This window comes from Myotis daubentonii, chromosome 7 (genome assembly GCF_963259705.1).
Source record: "Myotis daubentonii chromosome 7, mMyoDau2.1, whole genome shotgun sequence".
NCBI classification, from domain to species: Eukaryota; Metazoa; Chordata; class Mammalia; order Chiroptera; family Vespertilionidae; genus Myotis; species Myotis daubentonii.
Genome location: NC_081846.1, coordinates 4,117,497 through 4,139,750, shown reverse-complemented (window position 1 = coordinate 4,139,750; position 22,254 = coordinate 4,117,497). Strand labels below are relative to the sequence as shown.

Here is a 22,254-nt window from a genome sequence, read left to right as displayed (position 1 = left end):
GTTAAAAACCCTTGTTAACAGACAAAGAAGAAACGATGGGAAAATATCTTATTCAAACGAGATGAGTAAGGCTGGATTTGTTAGGTTCAGGGTGCATATTAATGAATTGTGTCTTTTGGGGGTTCATAAAGATAGGAGCCCACGCCATACTTAACGGCTTGTGTTCCTTTTCTACTGAAAATGCATGGCCTGTAGCAGAAGTGCACTTTTCAGATCTTCCTGGTGCAAACATCTCTGACCTGTGCAAGGAGTAAGAGTGTCTATGCAGTAGTTAGGTGGTCGCAATTTTTCATCTACAAGCAAAACCATTTTTACTTTCAACTATTTTTTAATTGGGTAAACAATAATCCATCATCTCAAAAGTGTTTCTCTGATTTTCAGTATTTGGACTGAAAATGCTAGAAAGTTTTCCTGGATTTATACTACTGTGCCCTGATTTTGCATGGTTAATTTTTATAGCTAGGCTATAAATTACATATTTTTGTACTTTTAATTTATGAGGAAGAAAGAACAATGTCAATAATCATCATCAATGACAATATATATTTTCAAAATGAAATATATGTTCATAACCCTCAGAGAAGGAATCACTGTGATGGGCTCTGAACTATTTATGTAAGAATCAAGAAATTATTGTACAAACCAATTAAAAGCTGTTTTCTGGAAATTTATAATTAACATTTTTTTTCTTGTAAGTATTTAACATCTTAAAGGAAGACAAAAAAGATACATCTAATAAGTCAAGGCTGCCCATTCAGGTTCTTAAAATTATGTATAAAAGCCTGTAGATGAAAAAGCAATCTACAACTTAGAACTGAGACAATGTTAGGTATCTATTTACAGTCTGGTGGACACTAGATTTTTCCTCTAGGCAAGGAAAAAAATCTAAATCCCTTTTCATTAAATCACTCTTTCATGTGGTGTATTTATGAGCCAAGGAATTTTTATAAATCCAGTAGACCCTGTTAGTTGTTTTATGTTGCTTGTAAAAAGCTGAAATGTCCGCTGCATGCCAATGGGGGGCATGTTATTGTTAGATTGTTTTTAAATTTAGGGAAGGATGGAGCTGAGCACACCATTCGTGTGAAGCAAATAGGTCCATTGGGAAAGCAGCAGCTTTCTCATAGCCTTAGAGCTGTTGGTGTTCTGCACACTTGTCTGAATTAGTTTGTTCCCTTTCCTCTCCCCTGCAGTCCACGAAGGCTCAGGAGAGACCAGCCAGAAGGAGACGTCCACCTGTGACATTTGCCAGTTCGGCGCGGAATGTGACGAAGATGCCGAGGACGTCTGGTAATGCGCTCTCACTGATCCTTTTAAACGAAATCATGAAGGTTGATTCCCTTGTACTCCTTCCGGTATTTCCGGAAGAAGACAGGGTTGGCATTTCTTTTTCTTACCTAGTTCCTAAGGTGGGGCGGGGGGGGGGGGGGGGGGAATATGAGGGCTATTGTAATGGCAGGAATTTCTGAAACTGAATTAAGAGTTGGGCCAAGCCAGCTGCCCTGCTTCGTTTGATAGGGTATAAAAAGGTATCACAGAGACTCCCCAGTACTGTCAGGGTTAAGAGATGGAGAGAACAATCACATTTACCAGAACATCTCTCAAGAACGTGGTCAGGAGGCAGTGGGCATCTGCTAATCTGCTTTTAATGGTGGGTCTGAGTGACCTCGGAGCTTTTACTGAAGGGTCTGCCTCTGCGTGCCGGTAGCTGAACTGGGAAGATAGTAAAGCAAAGAATGACCTGAGCCGCCCTCTAGGATCAACTTCCCCTTCACCCAGCAGTACGCAGCTTCTCCTTAAAGATATGCTGAAGCGATAATGAATATTCTTTATTTTGAATGGGTCCTTCTAGGGCATGAACATGTGTTTGGTTCTACCCTGATCATACCCAGAGTAGGGACCAACCTAGAACCCAGAGGAGGCCTTTGTGCTGTGATAGTGGAATGAGGCAGTCTCTCTCTCTCTCTCTCTCTCTCTCTCTCTCTCTCTCTCTCTCTCTCCTCCCCTCTTCCTCCTCCCTTTCTCCCTCACAGGAAAACAGCCAAGTGACCTTTGTTTTCTTCAAAATGCACCCATGCTTGCCTAGAGCTCTTAGCACTCATTTTGATCAAAGTGGCTGAGTAAATCTTACATGCTCTCACCAACAAAAGGAGTGGTGATTCTGTGACTGGATGGTGGTATTAGCTAACATGATGGTGGTAATCCTATGTATATATATAAAAGCCTAAGCTACCATTCAACCATTCGACCGGTAGCTATGACACACACTGACCCCCAGGGGGCAGATGCTCAATGCACAGGCATGGAAACATGGAACAGACTGATGAATCTCAGAGGGAAGGGGGAAGTGGGGAGGGCAGGAAGAAATTAACCAAAGAACTTATATGAATATTAGAGGCCTGGTACACAGATTTGTGCACCAGTGGGGTCCCTCAGCCTGGCCTGCCGGGATTGGGCCGAAACCAGCAGTCCGACATCCCCCGAGGGGTCCCGGATTGCGAGAGGGCGCAGGCCAGGCCGAGGGACCTCACCGCTGCATGAATCCATGCACCAGGCCTCTATTTGCAATATAGAAGTGTAACAAATCACCCTGTTGTACATCTTAAACCTATACAATATTATATATCAACTAAATCTCAATTTTTAAAGAGTAATCATTTTGATCAAATTTTGTGGATGGAGGGGATAATTTAAGGGACAAGAAGAGGAAATGAAGGCAACATAATTTTGGCAAGAGTGAAACAGTCTGCACTTAAAATCTTTAAAACTATGTTTGAGTGCAGATGAAGTTGAGGATTCCAACGGAGCACACTGGGGCTCTTGGGGTAAATTAGTGATTGCGTATTTCAGAAAAGTGGGACTTAGAATTTTACTTACGTCTCCCCAAATGCTTTAGGGCTCTGTATGTTAAGACACACTTCCAGGAAATATGCTTTTTAAAGATCTCATATTTAATGTTTGCTTATAACTGCATCTGTAGTTCAACATTATTTTTAAAGCTGTTAGAAATCTTGCTATCAATGATTTACTTTTTAAAAATTTACATGGGTCCCTAATTTTTCCTTAAGAACTTCCATGCCCCTGGTTTCTCATCTCCCTAGTGATCATCTTGGTGACATAGTCCCCTTTACAAGTGCAAAGACTTAAGAGGTGAGTTGAGCGAGCAGGTGAAGATTACAGACTGCTTACTTCAGGCCGCTCATCTGTATGCCTCTTTCTCTCAGTTATCTTCAACATAAGCCTGGGAGTGTCTTCCTTTATGATCTGGCTCTATAGAGAGGGCGCTGAGCTTTTCTGTGTTAAGTGGCAGGGCCAAGATGAAGCTCTGAGCTGAAAGTAACCAGAGGGCGTTAGCCTAACAGCTCAAGCAAAGATGCAATTAAATCCTCATTGTTCCCTGTCCTGTCTGCAATCATGAGATGGCCAGATGGCAGGACCAGGACCCACAGGGTGAGAGCCGTGAGGGGGGCCGTGCCTGCAGCCACTGTGGGGAAATGTCAGGCAAGTGGTGTCACTCCTGGTGTCCCAGCAAAAGACGGGGCCCATGCTCTGGAGGCAGACAGTTTAGGGAGGTACGGGCAAGGCCCGGGGCGCCTGGACTTAGAAAAAAAACTCGGTTCAAAACCACAGAGAAGGGGAAGGCAGACCCTCAGTCCGTGAGGAGCGGGTCACCAATCAGGAAAGGCAACCGGGCAGATGGGGGAGGCTGGGGAGACACCCGCTGCAGGAGCTGCTGTAGGAAACAAGCCTGGGAACCAGGGGTGGGGCCAGCACCTGGGCCTCAGAAATCAATGCCATGGTCAGGGGTCAGCGTGCTGAGGGATGCTGAGTCAGTTAGCTCCTGGCTAAGGGCATCTCTACACCCCCAGCCTCCAGACAGGACTGGCTCCGAAGTGGGGCCTAAGGCCCAGCCTCCCCAGGGCCTCAGTGGCAGAGCTGGGCAGGCTGGGCGGCGGGGCAGGGGCCAAGCAGGGCATCTACTCCCCAGCAGGAGTGAAGAGCTGTTGGCGGGTAGTAAAAGGTACTGAGGGTGCTGCAGAGATAAGCGTATTGATTTCCATCGGCATAAATGCCTCTGTATGTTAACACATTATATTTGGGGCTGGCCATGCAGCGTAGATGGAGAGAGCTGAAGGACACAGAAAGAAAGCAGTAAGTGGAATTAAACAGGCGTGGGATAAGAGGGGCTACAGAGAAAGCCAGGAAGCGGTGGGGAGTGGCCTGACCCGCATCCCGCAGGCCGATTCGGGGGGGCTCTGAGGTGCCATTGATGTGGGTGAAGCCACGGCGGTTCCCCAGTGCGCAAAGCCCCGCACATGCTGGGTGGCCACCGGGAGTGCAGCTCCGTGCTCTGCGCCGTCTTCTGCGCTGACACAAACTCAGCCGCAGGTGTATGCCACACAGCTCCTCAGCCTGCATTACCAGGTCATAGCAAGGCGTGAAGGAATGCTACGGAGAAATAAGGTTATTATTGCATCTGCAGTATTAGAACCCCGGCCCCAGAAATGAATATTTTAGTACATCTCGCCGCAGGACTAAGGCTGGTTAGGCAAAGGTGCGCAGGCCCTTTCCGGGTGGTGATGAGTCTTGGTTAGAGTTAGAAGCCAGCACAGTCCCCTGACCTTGTTTCCATAGGCATGTAGCTGAGAAGCAAGTCTCACTGGACGTGGGGAAGGAAAAATAAATGAGAAGGGAGAGGAGTAAGGAGAGTAGAGGAAAAGGAGAAGAAATACTAATTAGAGGGCGGCATTGGTAAACCGTGTCCTGATGTTTTACTTACACTTTAATACCTTTATTTGGGGAAAACGTGATTTACAAACTCACGTAAGTCTCTCATGTAGCATTGACTTCAAAATCGTTGGAGCACCTTGCAAAGGGGTATGTGGCTTATTTGTGGGGCCGGGGTTGAGAAGAAATGAGCCTGGCCAGTGTGGTTCAGTAGTTGAGCGTTGACCTGTGAACCAGGAGGTCACAGTTCGATTCCTGGTCAGGGCACATGCGTGGGTTGCAGGCTCGATCCCCAGTAGAGGGCATGCAGGAGGCAGCTGATCAGTGATTCTCTCTCATCATCGATGTTTCTATCTGTCTCTCCCTCTCATTTCCTCTCTCTGAAATCAATAAAAACATTTTAAAAAGAAGAAATGAAAAGAAAGGCTTAAAGGTCTTTTTTCTCTATATCTAGACTGAAAAGTCAAAACGGATACATTTGCACATCAAAGAGACTCTCAAATACATCCTGTCAAAGTAGTTCATAAAGAAAAAGAGTGGCAGGTAAATAAGCCGGACATGATCGCCGCAGAGTAACACAGCCCCATCGGATAGCGCTGAGAGGACCCCTTATGGTCTCAACACGCATCGCTGATACTTGGTTGGTTTTAGAAACCGCTTTGTGTTCCCTTAATTATCTTCCCTGATAAATTATGTCTGGAAGTCCAAAGTAGGTCAGCAGGAACCCTTGGCGCTCGGAACTACCTAAGAAGTCCTAGTAATTAGCCTGGAACTTTCCGTCGGTCCCGTCCATCAGAAGTAGTTCAGTGCCCAAGGGTTGATTCTTGATTTAATAAAAGATTAAAGTCGGTAGCTGGGTTTGATCCGAGGGACGGCTGGGCATGAAGTTGCCCGCGTGCCTACCGGGTCCAGGGAGGGGCCCAGGTGTAGGCGCAGAGGCGGCCGGGGCCGCGTGGCCTAAAGGGCCGGCTTGATGACGCTGTGTGTGCTTCTCCCGTGCGCGGTGGGGTCTTGCTTCCATTTAACTCCGCTCTCGTGTTCTCGAATGCACTCAGGCTCCATTAGCAAAGTCATATCGGCTTAATGGCTATTAATTCCTCAGGCGGCCATTTATTTTCTCTTTGAAACATCAGCGATGTCTTCCCGTTTTTCGTGCATCATATCCGAGCTGGGCCGGGATGGTGAGAAAGGAGAAAACAAAGTCGTTGCAGTGAAACTGGCTCAGAGGAGAGAATGAATGGGCATCTATTTTCTTCTGTCTCATGGATGTTCCGGAACTGAAAGGGGTGCGGGAGTTGGCGGTCCTTGCGCCAGTGTCTCTCACAAAGACCGTTTAGTCTGAAGCCTTTGATCTGAGAGGCTCCCTGTGGCTGGGCAGAGCATGTGGCTGGCAGGCTGCCCACCGTTCATGCAGGGGGGACCGTGGAGGGTCAGGAGCATTAGAGCCGGGCCGTGGCCGCGGATGACCCTGGGCCCTGGATTTCACATCCCTGTAAGCACACAAGGCCTGAGGTCCCGGTCGGGAGTGCATCTGCATGATGAGTGGGGGAGGGAAAATGAAGAAAATAGAGAAAGGGATGTCCTTTAAAAACGACTGCTGGCCGAAGATGGAACAAAAAGACTGTGTTGCGATTGGAGAGTTTCCAACGTTTCCTACGAAGCACAAAGAAGAGGGGCCGGGCTGCAGAGGGGGGATCCAAGGAAGGGGATGCGGATCAGCCACAAACCTTTGGGGACTGAGAGTTTGTTCAGCCTCCCCTGGCTGTCTCCCTCTTACCGATTCCTGCGCTCTCTCCCCTGAGAGACATGAACGCGGTTGGTTACCAGGATCGGTTCTGGCTTCTAACATTTCACTCACGGAGAGAATGAAAACACACACAACAGCAGGACATGGGTCCGGTCTAGAAGGTCCAAGGGTTCTGTTGGATGCAAGGCGTTAGGAGACCACCTTTCCGGTGCTAAGATTCCTGCCTCCGGGACTTGCCTCCTCACCCCCACGCCCATGAAGCCCATGCTGTCACCTCAGCAAGTCGCTGCAGTATCCCCGCAGTAGCGTCTGCTTGTGCAGATGGGTGGGGTGTGACGGGGAAAGACACCTCTCTTTCCTTCGATGCTTCCATTTGCCCACAACAATGTTTGTTTTTTAAGAGATATTGAATGATTTTTTATGGAAAATAGCCTTCTGAGGACCATGAGTGTGCCAAATAGATCGAAAAGGTGATTAGCCATGAGGTTGCAGAGAGCAGACATGTCTTCACCAAACTTTGGTTATTTTGAGCAGCTTCCCCTTGAAGTTACTTGTTTTGAAATGACAGTACCACCCTGATTATGGACCAGGGTGAACATTACTTATTTGTTATAACTAGCGATAGTTTTCAGTTATTTATCCAGGAAAGCGGCTCATAACACAGTTTTAGAGACTGGCCATTGTGACAGTCCCCCTGTCGGTGATGCTGGTGTGTCATCGCAGTATTTCGGGGGGGGGGGGGGGGTTTGCAAAGGCCAAGCACTGAGGACCCAGAAGAGCGAGGGCACTGCTCCCTGAGCCGTCTCTACGCAAGGTGGGATTTATTCTTTGCTGCCTTTGGGACTAACGGGCTACGTGCCCCTTTCCAAGTGGCAAAGGAGGGTGTATTACAAATGCAAGAGTAGAAATTGTGAGATATATGGGAAGAGGAAAGGGCCACCCAGTTAAATGGCAAGTAATGTGGCCCGTATGCCAGGGGGTGTAATCCCTATCTTAGTGGCAATGCTGTCTCTTTTTTTTATCACTTAAAATTACGATGCTACACCTCTTATTTCCCGATTCATATGTTTGCTGATTACACTGAAATTGAATTTTTATAGTTTTCTCTGATTACAAAAGTTGTGCATGTTTGTCATAGAAATGTGAGGAGACTAGAAATATGAAAACTATTACAATGTCATCCCACCATTCCAAGATTACTGCTGTATATTTTCCTTCTGTGTACGTGTACATGTGTGCATGTGCACATGTGTGTATGTACACATGTATTTCTAATGAGTCTGGACATATTTTACATGTCCACAAAGTCTCTACTTTTACAAATTTTACTTAATCTTGAGGCCGAGTTTGGAGATTATTATGAATGTTTAACAAATTTATGAATCCTCTATTTATAGTTGAACAGAACTTTGGTGGTCCAAATTCTAATGACCCTTCCTAATGTTTGCATTTTTTAAGACAAATGAATTTGAGAGTACTGTCCTCACACTGTGATCTAAAAAATATACCAAAACCTAAATCCTCTCTAACTCAACGTTAGACATTTTTCTTGGTTAACTCCAAGAGACTAAACAGTATGTATACCAAAACCATGTCCATTGTTTGTATCCAAAGAATCATAACAAACAGATTTCTGAGATATGAGCATTATTTACTAAAAAACTGCCCTCCCAAAGGAGTTTTAAGTTGGGTAGAAACTGTTTCTGATCAGTGATTTACTTCAAATATTAACATATTGTATGTGTTGGTTCAAACAACAAATTAGCAAAACACCAATCAGAAAAGATATATGCACCCCTATGTTCATAGCAGCACAATTTACAATAGCTAAGATTTGGAAACAGCCTAGGTGCCCACCAGCAGATGAATGGATTAAAAAACTGTGTTACATCTGCACCAGTGATGGTGAGCCTTTTGAGCTCGGCGCGTCAGCATTTTGAAAAACCCTAACTTAACTCTGGTGCCGTGTCACATATAGACATTTTTTGATATTTGCAACCATAGTAAAAGATTTATATTTTTGATATTTATTTTAAATATTTAAATGCCATTTAACAAAGAAAAATCAACCAAAAAAATGAGTTCGTGTGTCACCTCGGACACACGTGTCATAGGCTCGCCATCACTGATCTACACAATGGAATACTATGCTACAGTAAAAAAAGAAGGAATTCCTACCATTTGTAACAGCATGGATGGAACTGGAGAGCATTAAGCTAAGTGAAATAAGCCAGTCAATGAGAGAAAAATACCACATGATCTCATTCATTTGTGGAATATGATGAACAACATAAACTGATGAACAAAAATAGATCCCAAGACAGAGAAGCATCGAACAGACCGTCCAACCTCAGAGGGAAGGCAGGGGAGGGTAGGAGGTGGTGGTGGTAAGAGATCAACCAAAGGACTTGTATGCATGCATATGAGCATAACCAATGGACACAGACACTAGGGGGGTGAGGGCATGTGCTGGGGGGATGGGGGTGGCCAGGGAGGGGTCATGGGGGAAAAAGACATATGTAATACTTTAATCAGTAAACAATAAAAAATAATAATTCAAAACAACAACAAATTAGCAAGCCCACCTTGGCAGCCCACACCGGTGTATTCCAGACACATTTCCCTAACAAGCAGGATGTGTAATACCTAATTAGTGATTGAACAAATCAAAGATTATGTGCAACACCCACTCAAAAAACCGATACTGCTGAAAATCTAAATGCTTTTTTTACTACAAAGAACACAACAAATTAAAACAAATATCTGATTTTTCTAGTCCCCCCAGTGCAAAGTTAAATTGCATTCATTCATCCAGTTATCACTAAGCTAGGAATGAAACTTAAGAAATGGGTATGATGCCCTCGGGAGAGACAATTTTCTAAAGGTTCTCCACACCAGCTCTTTTAATTCATTGCAGTCTTTTCTATGTCTTTGACACAGCAGTTTACCCTTTTCTCGGAGCTCATCCTAAAATGAGCTTTCTACAATCAAAATAATATTATCCAGGGTAATAAAAGCAATACTAGGTTCCAACTAGCCATGAGTGCCTAGAATCAGCAGATATTAAGAGATGAATATCAGGGAGAAGTGCATAACATAACAATTGGGGGGAAAGCAAAAGTAAGAAATGAAATAAAATATTAGCTTCGCATTAGCAAAAACACAGTGATGCATTTCTGTAATATACACCAATATCACAAATGTGGTACTTTAAGACCTTCAAATGTAACATCGAAGTATTAATTATGACAATGAAATAAATCATATATTTAATGAAAGTATACAACTTAATTTTTTAATATCTTTTTTCTTTAGCAAATTTGTTGATTTGAGAAAAAGAAAATGCAACAAAGCTGTCTGCATTACAGCGACATTGGACAGTCAGACTTAGGGGAGCGGGGGGGAGCCCTGTATTGATCAATACATCTGTTTCCAGGAGAAGTGGGGTTCTTGTGGTGTCATGAGGAAAAGCATTTGGAGGGACCTGCAAAGGGAGGAGGTGGTCTGGTGGCAAGATTCACTTGTGAAGCAGAATAAAAAAGATGCCCTCCGATGTCCCCGCTCCATCTGTCCAGCCATGAGGCATCAGGGCCAGCAGCAGGCAAGGTCCAGGGTCTTGCGCCTTGTGCCCTGTGAGAGCTTGGTTCAGCCAGCGTTTGTCAAGCTTAGCCTGTGTTCCAGGCTGCAATCTGTTGCTTTGCTGCTGTACCCAGGATTCCCCCAGTCCCCTCAGCGCCCCCAACCACCCAGGGCCAGCCTGAGGCACAGGTAACCAGGGCCACCCAAGGCTTACGTAGCTGGCAGTGGCAGCAGCAGAGGTGTGATGGGGGCATTACCTTCCCCTGATCACCAGATCGCCTCCCGCCCCTGAGGGCTCCCAGACTGAGAGGGGGCAGGTCAGGCTGAGGAACCCCCCACTCCAGTGCATGAATTTTCATGTACCAGGCCTCTAGTTTCGTATAAATGGAATCATTCAGAATGTGGTCCTTTGTGGTTGGCTTTTTTCACTTAGCATGGTGTTTTTAAGGTCCATCTGTATTGTAGCCTATATGGCATTTTATTCTTTTGACTTGCAGAAAATATTCCATTATATGGATATACTATATCTTATTTATTCATTTATCAGTTGATGGCCATGTGGGTTGTTTCCAGTTTGGGCTACGATGTAGAATGCTGTTATGAACATTCGTGTACCAGGTTTGCTTATGTGTGACCAAGTTGGGCATGTGTTTTCTTTTCTCTTGGGTATAGACCTAAATGTAGAATGGCTGGGTTCATTGGTAACCTTATGATTAACTTTGAGGATCTGCTGACCATTTTCCAAATTCACTGCATCGTTTTATATTTCCACCAGCAGTCTGCGCACATCCGAATTTCTCCACACCCTTGCCAGTACTTGTTATTACCATCTTTTTTAGTGTTGTGCTCCAAGTTAGGTGTGAAGTGGCATCTAATTGCGGTTTTGATTTGCACTTTGCAGATGGCTGATGATGTTGAGTCTCTATTGATCATTTGGATAACCTCTTTGGAGAAATATCTATTTTGATCTTTTGTCCATGTTTAATTGAGTTATTTACCTATTTGTTATGGCATTGTAGGAGCTTTTTAATAATATATTATAGGTTTAAGCCTCTTGCCAAATACATATGATTTTGCAAATAGTTTCTTCTTCCTGTGGAGTTGTCTTTTCACTTGTATGATGGTACCTTTAGAACGCGGGTTTTTAGTTTTTACGAATTCCAATTTGCCTGTCTTCTCCTCTGTTGCTTGTGTTTTTGGTTTCATATCTACGAAGGCTTTGCTTAACCGAAGGTCACGAAGATTTACTCCTGTATTTTCTCCTATAGGACTTGCAATTTTAGCTCTTATATATAGATCTGTGATTCATTTAGAGTTAATTTTTGCATATGGAGGAAGGCAAGGGCTCCCAAAACATTTTCAGTTGTTCCAATACTATTTTTTTCTCCATTGAACTTTTTTGGGCATTCTTGTAGAAAACAATTGACCCTGCATACGAGGGTTTATTTTTGAACACTCATTCTATTCGATTAATGTAAATGCCTTTCCTTATGTCAGCGCTAACTCTTTTTTTTTTCATAAGTAAAATACGGGAAATAGGGTTTTGGTCTAGATGATTTCCGTGATGCCTTTGAATTCAGATATCAGCTAATATTGACATACAATGTGATATCCAATTCAGGTGTTCAGCATAAAGGTTGCTCACTTCTATAACTTAGGAAGTGAACCCCCTGCTAAGTCTAGTGCCCACTGGACACCAGACATAGTTACCACTGTGTCTATAAATACCAGCCCTGCCGCATCCTTGGTGGTCCCAGCGGCATTGTTCCTCTTTTTCCTTTGGACTAAAATTCCCACTAAGGCATTTTTAAATTAGAAGAGATGCTCTATTGTGTCCAGAAAGTAGCATTCACCACCCTGTACTCTAACCTTCAGGCTGAAAGGAACAGAAACACACTTTTTATATTGGTTAATCATCTCTTTAGAAAGCACAGAAAAATAGGAGTGTCTGTAAAGTATATGGGGCAGCAATGGCAAAAGATAAAAATGCAATGAAGCTATTTAAATAAGAGGAAATTCAAGAAGTGAATAATAAAACAATGTTTAGGAGAAGGAAGAAAAAGAAAAGTGAGATGGAAAAAATAATTATAAAGAAAAATCAAACTAAGAGAAACTGCTACAATTAATCAAAAATAATCTCTAAATATCCTGGAATTCAAGGGGAAAAAAGGAAAGAAATAATTCTTGTGGTAGAATTAGAAAAGACAACTAGTTTATCAAGGTACTTTAATTCTGAACTCCACAAGAATTAATACTGTATGCCTTTAATAACATTTTTAATGAAATGGAAGACAGCTTCCTTGATAACTAGCTTATAAATTGTATAAAATTAGTTGTATTGGGTCTTAATGTAATGCATCAATGATGAAGTTCTACAGCTGTCAATTATAACTCTGTAGAGGTGATTCTCTGAGACCTGAACAAATATATCCAGACACGTCACTGTTATGGCGTCTAACTCGGTACAGGGTGAAAACAAACGGAATCGTCTGTTTTCTTAATTATAGCTATTTCAGCAAGAAATTAGGCAGAAGCCCTCAAATATTTTATGTAAGTGTTTAGGATTATAATTCCCTCATGCAGGTGTCAAAACGAAGCAGTTGTTGAGAGATAAGCCTGTTCATGTGGCAGAGGGAGGCAGCGGCCAGGGTCCTAGGTGGTCCTGGAACATGAAAGCGAGTGCAAAATGGGGAAATACTGATCCGATTTTTATGACAAAAGTTCTTGATTTGATTGTAGTTTGTTAAATGGTTAAAAAGTACAAATGAAAAGATAAAAATGCACAAACCAATAGATCATAACATAGGGCCTAACGATTATGATTATGGGTCTAAAATGCAAAATGTAACTAGGAGATGGATTTACTTACAAGTATTCCTACTATCAAGTCTGCTCTTTCTATTTTGACTCAGGTAATCAATCAATAAATAACCAATAATGTGTTAGGCATATTTGACTCTGTGTTTTCTGAAAATCCTCAGAATGAGATTTATAGTCCTTTATGAGTATAAGCTTCAGGAAATTTTAACCCACTTATTTATCTCTTGCATCTTTTCCCTCCAAGTTTTGTTTGTACCAACCCAAAGTACAGTTTCAAATTTATTTGTTTATTAATGTATATTTTAATTTTTTGATATACAATATTATATTAGTTTCAGATGTACAGCATAGTGGTTAAATATTCCTATGACTTACGAAGTGATCCCCCTGGTAAGTCTAGTGCCCACCTGCCACCATACACAGGTATCACCATATTATTGACTAGATTTCCTGAGCTGCACTTCACATCCCTCTAACTAGTTTAATAATTGGCAATTTGTAGTTCTTAACCCTTCCCACCCTTTTCACCCGTCCCCTGAACTTTCCTCCCATCTGTCCACCACCAATTTGCTCTCAGTATCTATGAGTTCGTTTTTGTTTTGTTTGAATTGGAGGGGGGAGAAATTTCAGCGCCAGGGACCGAACAACACATGGTAATAAAGTTGAGTGCACAAGGGCAGGAGCCCTGCATTTTTTTTAATGTAATTTAGTTTAATTCCAATTTTGCTCCTATAACATTGGCTGGAAGGGTTGGTGTGGAGTGCTGTGGATATTAAAAACTAGCCTGCAAAGTAACTGGCTAGGAAGTCTTTCTTTTTAACAGGAAATAAGACAATACCATGGGCGCAACACGTGGCTTCAGTGTAGAGAAGGGCGGTGTCAGGACCCGCGGGATGATTAGGTTTGAAGGTTGGAGAGAATAATTTTAAAATAACCACAGCCAAGCAATCATGAGCACTACCTTTGTGCCCTGCACTCCCCCAAGGGCTTTGCATTTATTACCTAATTTAATCCTCACAGGAGCACACAACTTAGATACTATTTCAGTTTGGAGCATGAAGAAATGGAGGCACAGCAGTGTTAAGTAACTTGTCTAAGTTTACTTAGCTATTAAGGGTCAAAATCAAGATTTAAACCCAGAGGTCACACTCTTGCCGATTTTGTGAACATTATGCTCCAGAGAATTGGGGGAACAGTGGAGAACTTGTAAGACTCAGAAGATCTGCAGGTGTGGAGATGGGAGAGAAGTTCACTCGGGGAAACAAAGAAGGAAACGTGTCCACCATAATCAGCATGTAAGTCACGTGCATCCTCTATGGAAGTCCATTGCCCCGTCTCATTTAATCCTCTGCAACAGTGCGGAGAGTTAGGTGTGATTTTCCTACTTTTATACAAAGGAAGATACTACGTGTCAGGGGGATAAATAACGTACAAATGTAGGTTGACCGGGGAAGTTCTTGAATTCAACCTCAGATTTGCCTAAGATAATTGTAAGGCCCATGCCCATTTCATGGCATAATGCTACAGGGTAGATGTTGGGGTAGAATAAGGTAAAGAAACTGTCCTCTCAGGTGAAAGAATAGCCTATGACTGAGGCTGGGTATGGTACCTTGCCGGGGTCCAGCCCCAGCAGGTCCAGGGGTCCCCAAAGGTGTGGACGGAGTCGGCGAAGAAGGAATGACACGGAGATAGTGTTCAGTTGATCAGCAGCCTAGCCAGGATCTCTAGCCCGGATCTCCAGAGAGGTTCTGCTTCGGATTTCCAGCGAGGTTCTGTAGCCATGTTCCCTCCCTAGGTTCTCCAGCCAGGTTCTGTCCAGGCTCTCCAGTCAGGTTCAGTGTCCAGGTTCCAGTCAGGTTCTCCTGCCAATCTCTGTAGTCAGGTTCAGTCCAGGATCCCTTGCCATGTTCTCCCGCTAGGCTCTGTCTCTAGGCTCCGAGGCCAGTCCCTCTCCAGGATCCTCCGGCATGCTCTCTCCAGCGAAGTTCTTCTGTCTCTAGGCTCCGTGTAGGTTCTGTCTTCTTGATTCTGTTCTGAGTTCTGTCTCTTGCTGTCTTCTGAATTCTGTCTCCTGAGTTCTGTGATCTAAGTTCTGAGTGTTTCTGTCTTGTTACAACTGTATTTATACCAGTTGATTCAATCCTATCAATCTCTATTACAAAGGTTAGGGCGTTTCTTATCTCCATTCCAGGGAGAAAAGATTATGTAGTTTAAGCATGATTGTTCGTAGTTAAAGGGATTAATTACCCGCCTGGCACTTAGTTGAGGGGTTTTATTCCCTCCCTAACTTCAGGGGGAAATCCCTACCTGGGGATTCAACCTTTCTCTGAGAGGTGACCTTGGTTAAAACACAGCACCAAGAAGGTGAGCAAACATATTAAGAACCGTATGCCATATATGCCAGGTCCCTTGAAACAGCAAGGATGGACCGGCTCCCGGCAAATTCCCCCTTTTTTATTTTTTAAAAGCAAGCATTAAAAAGAAAAACCTCAAATGCTCTCTTATATCCATTTTAAGAGTAGGATTGGCGCTTTCCGCTATTACCTGAGTCCTGATCTATCATCCCAGGGAGAGCTTGCCAATCCTGCACTTTCCCAGGGTAGAAAGGCTGCAGTGGGGTTAAGGATAAGGCTCCTTGGGCCTACCTTCTCCCATGCCTTTACCTTTCCTTCCTCAGAAAAGCATGGACATACTTCTTGTATAAATCGTTCTGTCTGACTGGGAGTAACCTTAATTCCTCTGCTAGCAAGCACATATGTTAAAAGATCAATACAGAGTCTTTTTTCTTTAGACTCAGTATGGCACATCTTCTTAATCTAAAGATCAATACAGAGTCTTCTTTCTTTGGACTCAGTATGGCACATCTTCTCAATCTAAGTTCTGTACTATCCACCTTCTTACCCTACTTATCCTCTATAGGGGGGTCTGTAGCACCCTGGTGGAGTCCTATCCGTCCCGAGTGTGGGGTTCTCAATGGGGGGTGGGGCTTACCTATGGGAATCCTGTTCCAGAGGTTCCCAAAGGTGTGGACGGAGTCGGCGAAGACTATCCACCCTCTTCCTACGGTGGAGTCCGATCTGTCCCGAGTGTGGGGCGCTTACCTAGGGGTCCCTGTTCGGGCGCCAGATGCCGGGGTCCAGCCCCAGCAGGTCCAGGGGTCCCCAAAGGTGTGGACGGAGTCGGCGAAGAAGGAATGACACGGAGATAGTGTTCAGTTGATCAGCAGCCTAGCCAGGATCTCTAGCCCGGATCTCCAGAGAGGTTCTGCTTCGGATTTCCAGCGAGGTTCTGTAGCCATGTTCCCTCCCTAGGTTCTCCAGCCAGGTTCTGTCCAGGCTCTCCAGTCAGGTTCAGTGTCCAGGTTCCAGTCAGGTTCTCCTGCCAATCTCTGTAGTCAGGTTCAGTCCAGGATCCCTTGCCATGTTCTCCCGCTAGGCTCTGTCTCTAGGCTCCGAGGCCAGTCCCTCTCCAGGATCCTCCGGCATGCTCTCTCCAGCGAAGTTCTTCTGTCTCTAGGCTCCGTGTAGGTTCTGTCTTCTTGATTCTGTTCTGAGTTCTGTCTCTTGCTGTCTTCTGAATTCTGTCTCCTGAGTTCTGTGATCTAAGTTCTGAGTGTTTCTGTCTTGTTACAACTGTATTTATACCAGTTGATTCAATCCTATCAATCTCTATTACAAAGGTTAGGGCGTTTCTTATCTCCATTCCAGGGAGAAAAGATTATGTAGTTTAAGCATGATTGTTCGTAGTTAAAGGGATTAATTACCCGCCTGGCACTTAGTTGAGGGGTTTTATTCCCTCCCTAACTTCAGGGGGAAATCCCTACCTGGGGATTCAACCTTTCTCTGAGAGGTGACCTTGGTTAAAACACAGCACCAAGAAGGTGAGCAAACATATTAAGAACCGTATGCCATATATGCCAGGTCCCTTGAAACAGCAAGGATGGACCGGCTCCCGGCAGTACCTGAAGAATTGACAAGTACCTGTAGCCAAATGATGGAATGCTTAGTTGTCCAGTATATTAGGGTAAATAGCACTCAATGTTATAACAGAGAAGTGCCAGATTTTCAAAGGTTTAACACACACGCATTTATGTCTTGCTCTCATTGTAGTTCAGGGTAAGTGTCTAATCAGCCAGTCTCACTCAGGGTCTTTTAGGGACCATGCCCGTTTCCCCATCATGGGCCTGCCCTTCTCTAAATCACTGAGCTCCCATTCCTTCATTTAATAGAAAGTAAAAGGGAACAAAAGATCCTACATGGGAGTTTGTGTTGGCCAGTCTTGGAAGTGGCAGTCCTCACCTCCAATACATCTCTCTGCCCAGAACATTGGTTGCACAGTACAGGCTGCATTAAGGAGAAAGAACTCAGTAATGGAGTTTGGTGATGGTCCCTGAAAGAGAGAGCGATGAGATAGGGAAGCTGTGAGTAGCGTGGACATGCACTCAGTGCATATGATGGGCCCTGCTCTGAACGAGCCCTGACAACACAGAGTGTAACGCAAAGTCCACAGTTGTAGAGAGCTTAGAATCCTGGGAGGTTCCAGTTCAAGAGGGTGACATAGACATCCTAACAAATGGAGGGACAGGGTGCTGGTGATGAAGAAACAAACAAACAAGCAAGCAAGCATGATGATTTCGGATACGTTTTTAAAGAAAACAAGATTCCTGAAACACGGGGTCCTAAGAGAGGGGGGCGCTATTTAAGATTGGGTGTGTAAGGAATGGCTTTCTGCGGATGGTCATTTGAGTTTGGCAACCGCTCAATTATGAGAAGCAAGAGATTAGAAAAAAGGGGCAAAGAGAAATGAAGATTCCAATGCCGAGTGCTGGGAGGAAAAAGGGAATGACTTTGGAAATGGGGATCAGGAGGTAGTCAATTTGGAGTAGGGGAGAGGGGTGGTGAAAGTTATGCTGTGACCCAGCTGGTAAAAGGCAGAACCAAGCGGAACACCCATAGGCAAGTAATTAAAGGTTAAGTTGCGTGGTGCAGCCAGAAAGAGCTGCAGGAGTTCAGAGATATCTAATAAAAAAAAATAGACTTGGTGCCGAGGAATGAGAATAGGCACTGGGCTAGCCAAAAGCTAGACTCCTGGGAAAAGGACACCAAATATTTACTGAAAATAATGTGATAGTGGAAAGAGAGGACAAACCGAGTAATGGGAAATGGAAAGAGATCAGGACATATTAATTAAGAAGCAAGAAATGGGAAACAGACCAAAGAAGAAAAAACGAACAGGGCTGCTATCCTCCACTTGTTTAATTAAAAGATAAAATCACTGCCCTGCTGTTCACTGAATATTCTGATTCCCCCTCCAGAGGAAGGCAAATAGGGTTGTGTTGCAGGATTGTACTTCCTGGTTCCCTTGGTATTAGGGAACCTCAGGTGTGTGATTCCAGACCTTGGCTGAGCGTCTGATGGCCAGTGGAGGTCCCTGCAGAGTCCTTTCCTCTCTGGCTTGGTGACCAGCAGCATCCAAGCTGGGCGACTGCTTCCGTCCGTGGGTGACAGGTAACATGAACAGGAAAGAGATCTCTGTTGTCCTGAGCCACTGAGGTGCTGGCGTTGTTTATTGCCGCAGCATAGCATCTTCATCGCCTCTTATCCTGACTGAGAACTCCGTACCAATCAGAACAGGTAAATGTGGAGTAAGATTGACTACTGAGATAGGAAACAGTGAAGACATCGAGGGTCACCAACGAAAGCAGAGACCCTAATTTGGCAAATGACACTGGCTGCTGTGGTCCGAAAGTTTGTGTACCCCCCAAACTCATATGTGGAAGCATAACCCCTGAGGTGATGGTATCAGGAAGTGAGCCCTTGGGAGGCGATTAGGTCATGAAGGTGGAGTCCCATGAGTGTGGTTAGTGTCCTTATAGAAGAGACCCCAGAGAGCTAGCATGCCCCTTCCACCACGTGACATTATAGCAAAAGCCAGCCATCTGTGAGGAAGCAGCCCCTGACCAGATAGCAAATCTGCTGACGCCATGACCTTGGACTCCGCAGCCTCCAGAGCTGTGAGGAATACATTTCTGTTTATAAGCCACCCAGCTTACGGCATTTTATTATAGCAGCCCAAATGGACTAAGATTCTCCCCGAAGGCCTTGCAGCGGGGTGGCCCTAGGACCTTCTCCACCGATGTGTCACCTCACCATCCGTGCTCCAGCTGTGAGAGTGGGGGAGGCCATCTCCTGCAGGGCGGCGGGGGAGCCCCTCCGACCGGCAGGCCGGCAGCTCCCTGCCTCCTCCCCGCAGCCAGCGGTAACTAGGGTGACTTTCCAAGGAGCGGGGAGTGGAGAGGACAGTTAGTGGTGCTTCCAGATCTCCAGGCCTGCACTGCCCATGACCCAGGAGAAGAAAGAACCAGGTAATCAGAAGCCAAGGCATAAAGCAGGGCAAGGATTTATAAATGGGAAGAGCAAGCTGCCTGATTGGCTCCTGACTAGAGGACATATTTAGGAAGATAAAGCCAAGCTTACAAGAATAAAGCAGAGTTGATTTTCCATGTAAGGTAAACAAGAGGAGAGACTAGTAAAAAGAAGAGAACAAAAAGAAGTAAACCCGTTTCTGCTCCTACAATGCGCAACGTATTAGTGACTTGTTTTCCCGTAGAAAGGTGATGAGGGCGGAAGGGAAAGAAAATATCTTTTGTAGCTCAACATTTCACTACTGGTAGTCACCTAATTTTAAATTTGAGGAGTTATACTTAAAACTATATTGGAGGTAGTGTTTTTAATGTTTTAAATGGAATCTGAGATTCATCCTGAACTTTAAGTAAGAAACCATCTAGTTTTATTCATTTTTAAAACTCGCAATCATGCTTAAAAAAGGGAAAACATTTTTTTTCTTCTCTAAAAGAGGAAAGAGAAACAAGCTAGTAAAACTCATTCTGTTCGGAAATTTCTTTCACAAGAAGAGAATTCTCACTGCCCAACTACAGAGGCCCCACCAAGAGGAATCCTGGATTTGCCATGGAGCTAAATCCCAGGTGTGTGACGATCATATTATATCAAAGTCACATCTAACAAAGCTGTCTCACTGACTCATTGGCCATGAACCAACGGTTCACATCCTGGTTATTATGTTTTCATAGACAAAGACATGCTTTGATGAGTGGGTGGGTGGATGGGTGGGTGGATGGGTGGGTGGATGGATGGATGAGCGTATCGGAATCTACGGGGGCAGCTGGGTGTCTTGGGAGAACATGGAGCTGCACACAGGGGCCTTGTGCTGAAGCAGTCCAACTAGGAGCTGGAATGCTGACGTCGGCCTGCCCGGGCTCCCATTTGGGTCCTGCCACTTACTTCTGTGTGGCCTTGGGCGAGTTCCTTAGCCTTCCTGAGTCTCCATGTTCTCATTCATAGACAGAGAATTTTGACATCTATTATACGAGGGCATTAGGAAGATAGATAACTACTATTAACCTCGGTTGTCTTTGAGTTTATTTTAAAACATCACAAAAGTGTTTCTCTTTGTGTAAATCCTGACCACTTCTTGTTCAGACTGTGATCTGGGAGAACATCACCTGTTCTCTCTTATTGGTGACCTGTAGAAGGTCATCCTAGTTTATCTTAGACATTCTTCATAAGTTTCCAGAGCTTCCATTTGAATAGGCCTTGAATCCTAATCCTTATTCTACTGAGGTAGGGGTAGGGGAGGGAGTGAGCACGGCCAAATCAGTTGTTTGGAATTGCATAAATTAAATTAATGCTTTGACTCATTTTTCATACTTCAATAATAGTGTAGGTAGTAAATAGATTAAAGAGTTTAAACCAAGAAAATTTATGCTATCCTGAATTCTCAGGAAATTTTTTGTTGTAATTGTTAGAGGGGGGAAAAAAAGAAGTATAATTTAAAACATAAAGTAAGTAGCAATTTTTCACAATACTGCTTATTGATTTTTTTAACTAAATCCAGCACCAGTTAGTTTACAACAGTGATTATGTTTAATATCCAAAAGGGTCCCAGGAGGCTTACTCTGGTCATATCACCAAAGAGGAAACTGAGGGTTAAAGGGTTACACGGTGCCTTACGTCCGGTCCCATCGTGTGGCCAACAATCAGTGAAGTGAAGCAGGATCTAAGTGGAGGCAGTCTGGCTGCGGAGCCCTGGCTCCTCACTGCCGCTCTCAATTGCCTCTCAAACAATCACAGTGTGTTAGACCCATCTGGATGGGACCTTGGAGATCATATAATCCTGTCTCTTTGCATTACTGCTTGTAAATGTAAAGCAGAGAGAAGCTAAACGGTCTGCCCAAGGTTACACACTCCATCCTTCCCCAACATAATAGCTCATTCTCCTTAGAAACTCATTTCCGGGATTTATGCAAACTAATGGGGGAAGTCATAACATTTGTTAATTCGAATGCCCCATGAAAGACTCATTTTCATCTTGTTTTCCTGTCTCATGTCTATGAACGAAATGCAATGACGTGTTGCAAAGCCACGAGAGTGCCTATCTGCACTGATCAGCTGCTTTTGCATAGAAGGAGGAAAGCCATCTGGAGGCTGAGCCTGTTTTATTTTATTTTTAAAAATATATTTGTATTGATTTCAGAGAGGAAGGGAGAGGGAGAGAGATGGAAACATCAATGATGAGAATTATGGATCAGCTGCCTCCTGCATGCATGCCCCTGCTGGGGATTGAGCCCGCAACTCAGGCACGTGCCCTTGACCAGAATCGAACCTGGGACCCTTCAGTCTGCAGGCCGATGCTCTATCCGCTGAGCCAAACCAGCTGAAACTGAGTCTGTTTTTAATGAAATAAGTGTGTGGTCATGTTACCGCTCCCTGGACTATGTTAATAACCACCAAGTTGGTGCCTCAAAGTCCAATCCATGACAGTCGGTTCAGTCTTCATGGACGTAAATCGGCTTGTCAGGTCCCACTTCCAAAACCTTCCACTGTGCAGTGGCTCCACGGGACCCAGGCTGTGGTCAGCTCGGTCAGATTCCCTTGGCCTTCTCATCGTTGACACAGAAAGGTTACAGCAAGCACAGGTGGGATGCACAGCAGTGCATCCTATTCTTACAGCACAGCATCCAGTGAAAACGAAGACATTGCCAGGACCGCCTGCAACAGCAGACTTCTCATGGCCGTGCTGGGTCACATATCTGTGCTTTGAAACATCATGGAAAAGGGGAGGACCAATCAGCCATCACCCCCTCAGCACACAGGCTTTCAGTATCGGAACAGAATCATGAATATTTTAGCAAGGGAGGAGAGCAGGAATGGCCTTTGAATGGACAACAATCCATTGCTGCCAAGCCCTCTACTAATACTGTGGAGTCCGGTATCCAAGCTTCCGGGCTCCGTGCTGCTGAGACTGCTCCTCCTGCAGCTTAGCCTGCGGGTGCTCTGCACTCCCCACCTCCATGCCTTAGA

General features: G+C 44.5%; 1 protein-coding gene across 1 annotated transcript in view; it reads left to right on the top strand.

Moving 5' to 3' along the window:
* Positions 1-22,254, top strand: part of TMEFF2 (transmembrane protein with EGF like and two follistatin like domains 2) — a 235,259-nt gene that overhangs the window by 128,460 nt on the left and 84,545 nt on the right. The window contains exon 5 of the mRNA XM_059702604.1: positions 1,194-1,290. Coding sequence (XP_059558587.1) covers positions 1,194-1,290 — 97 coding nt within the window. The remainder of the gene's footprint in view (positions 1-1,193; positions 1,291-22,254) is intronic.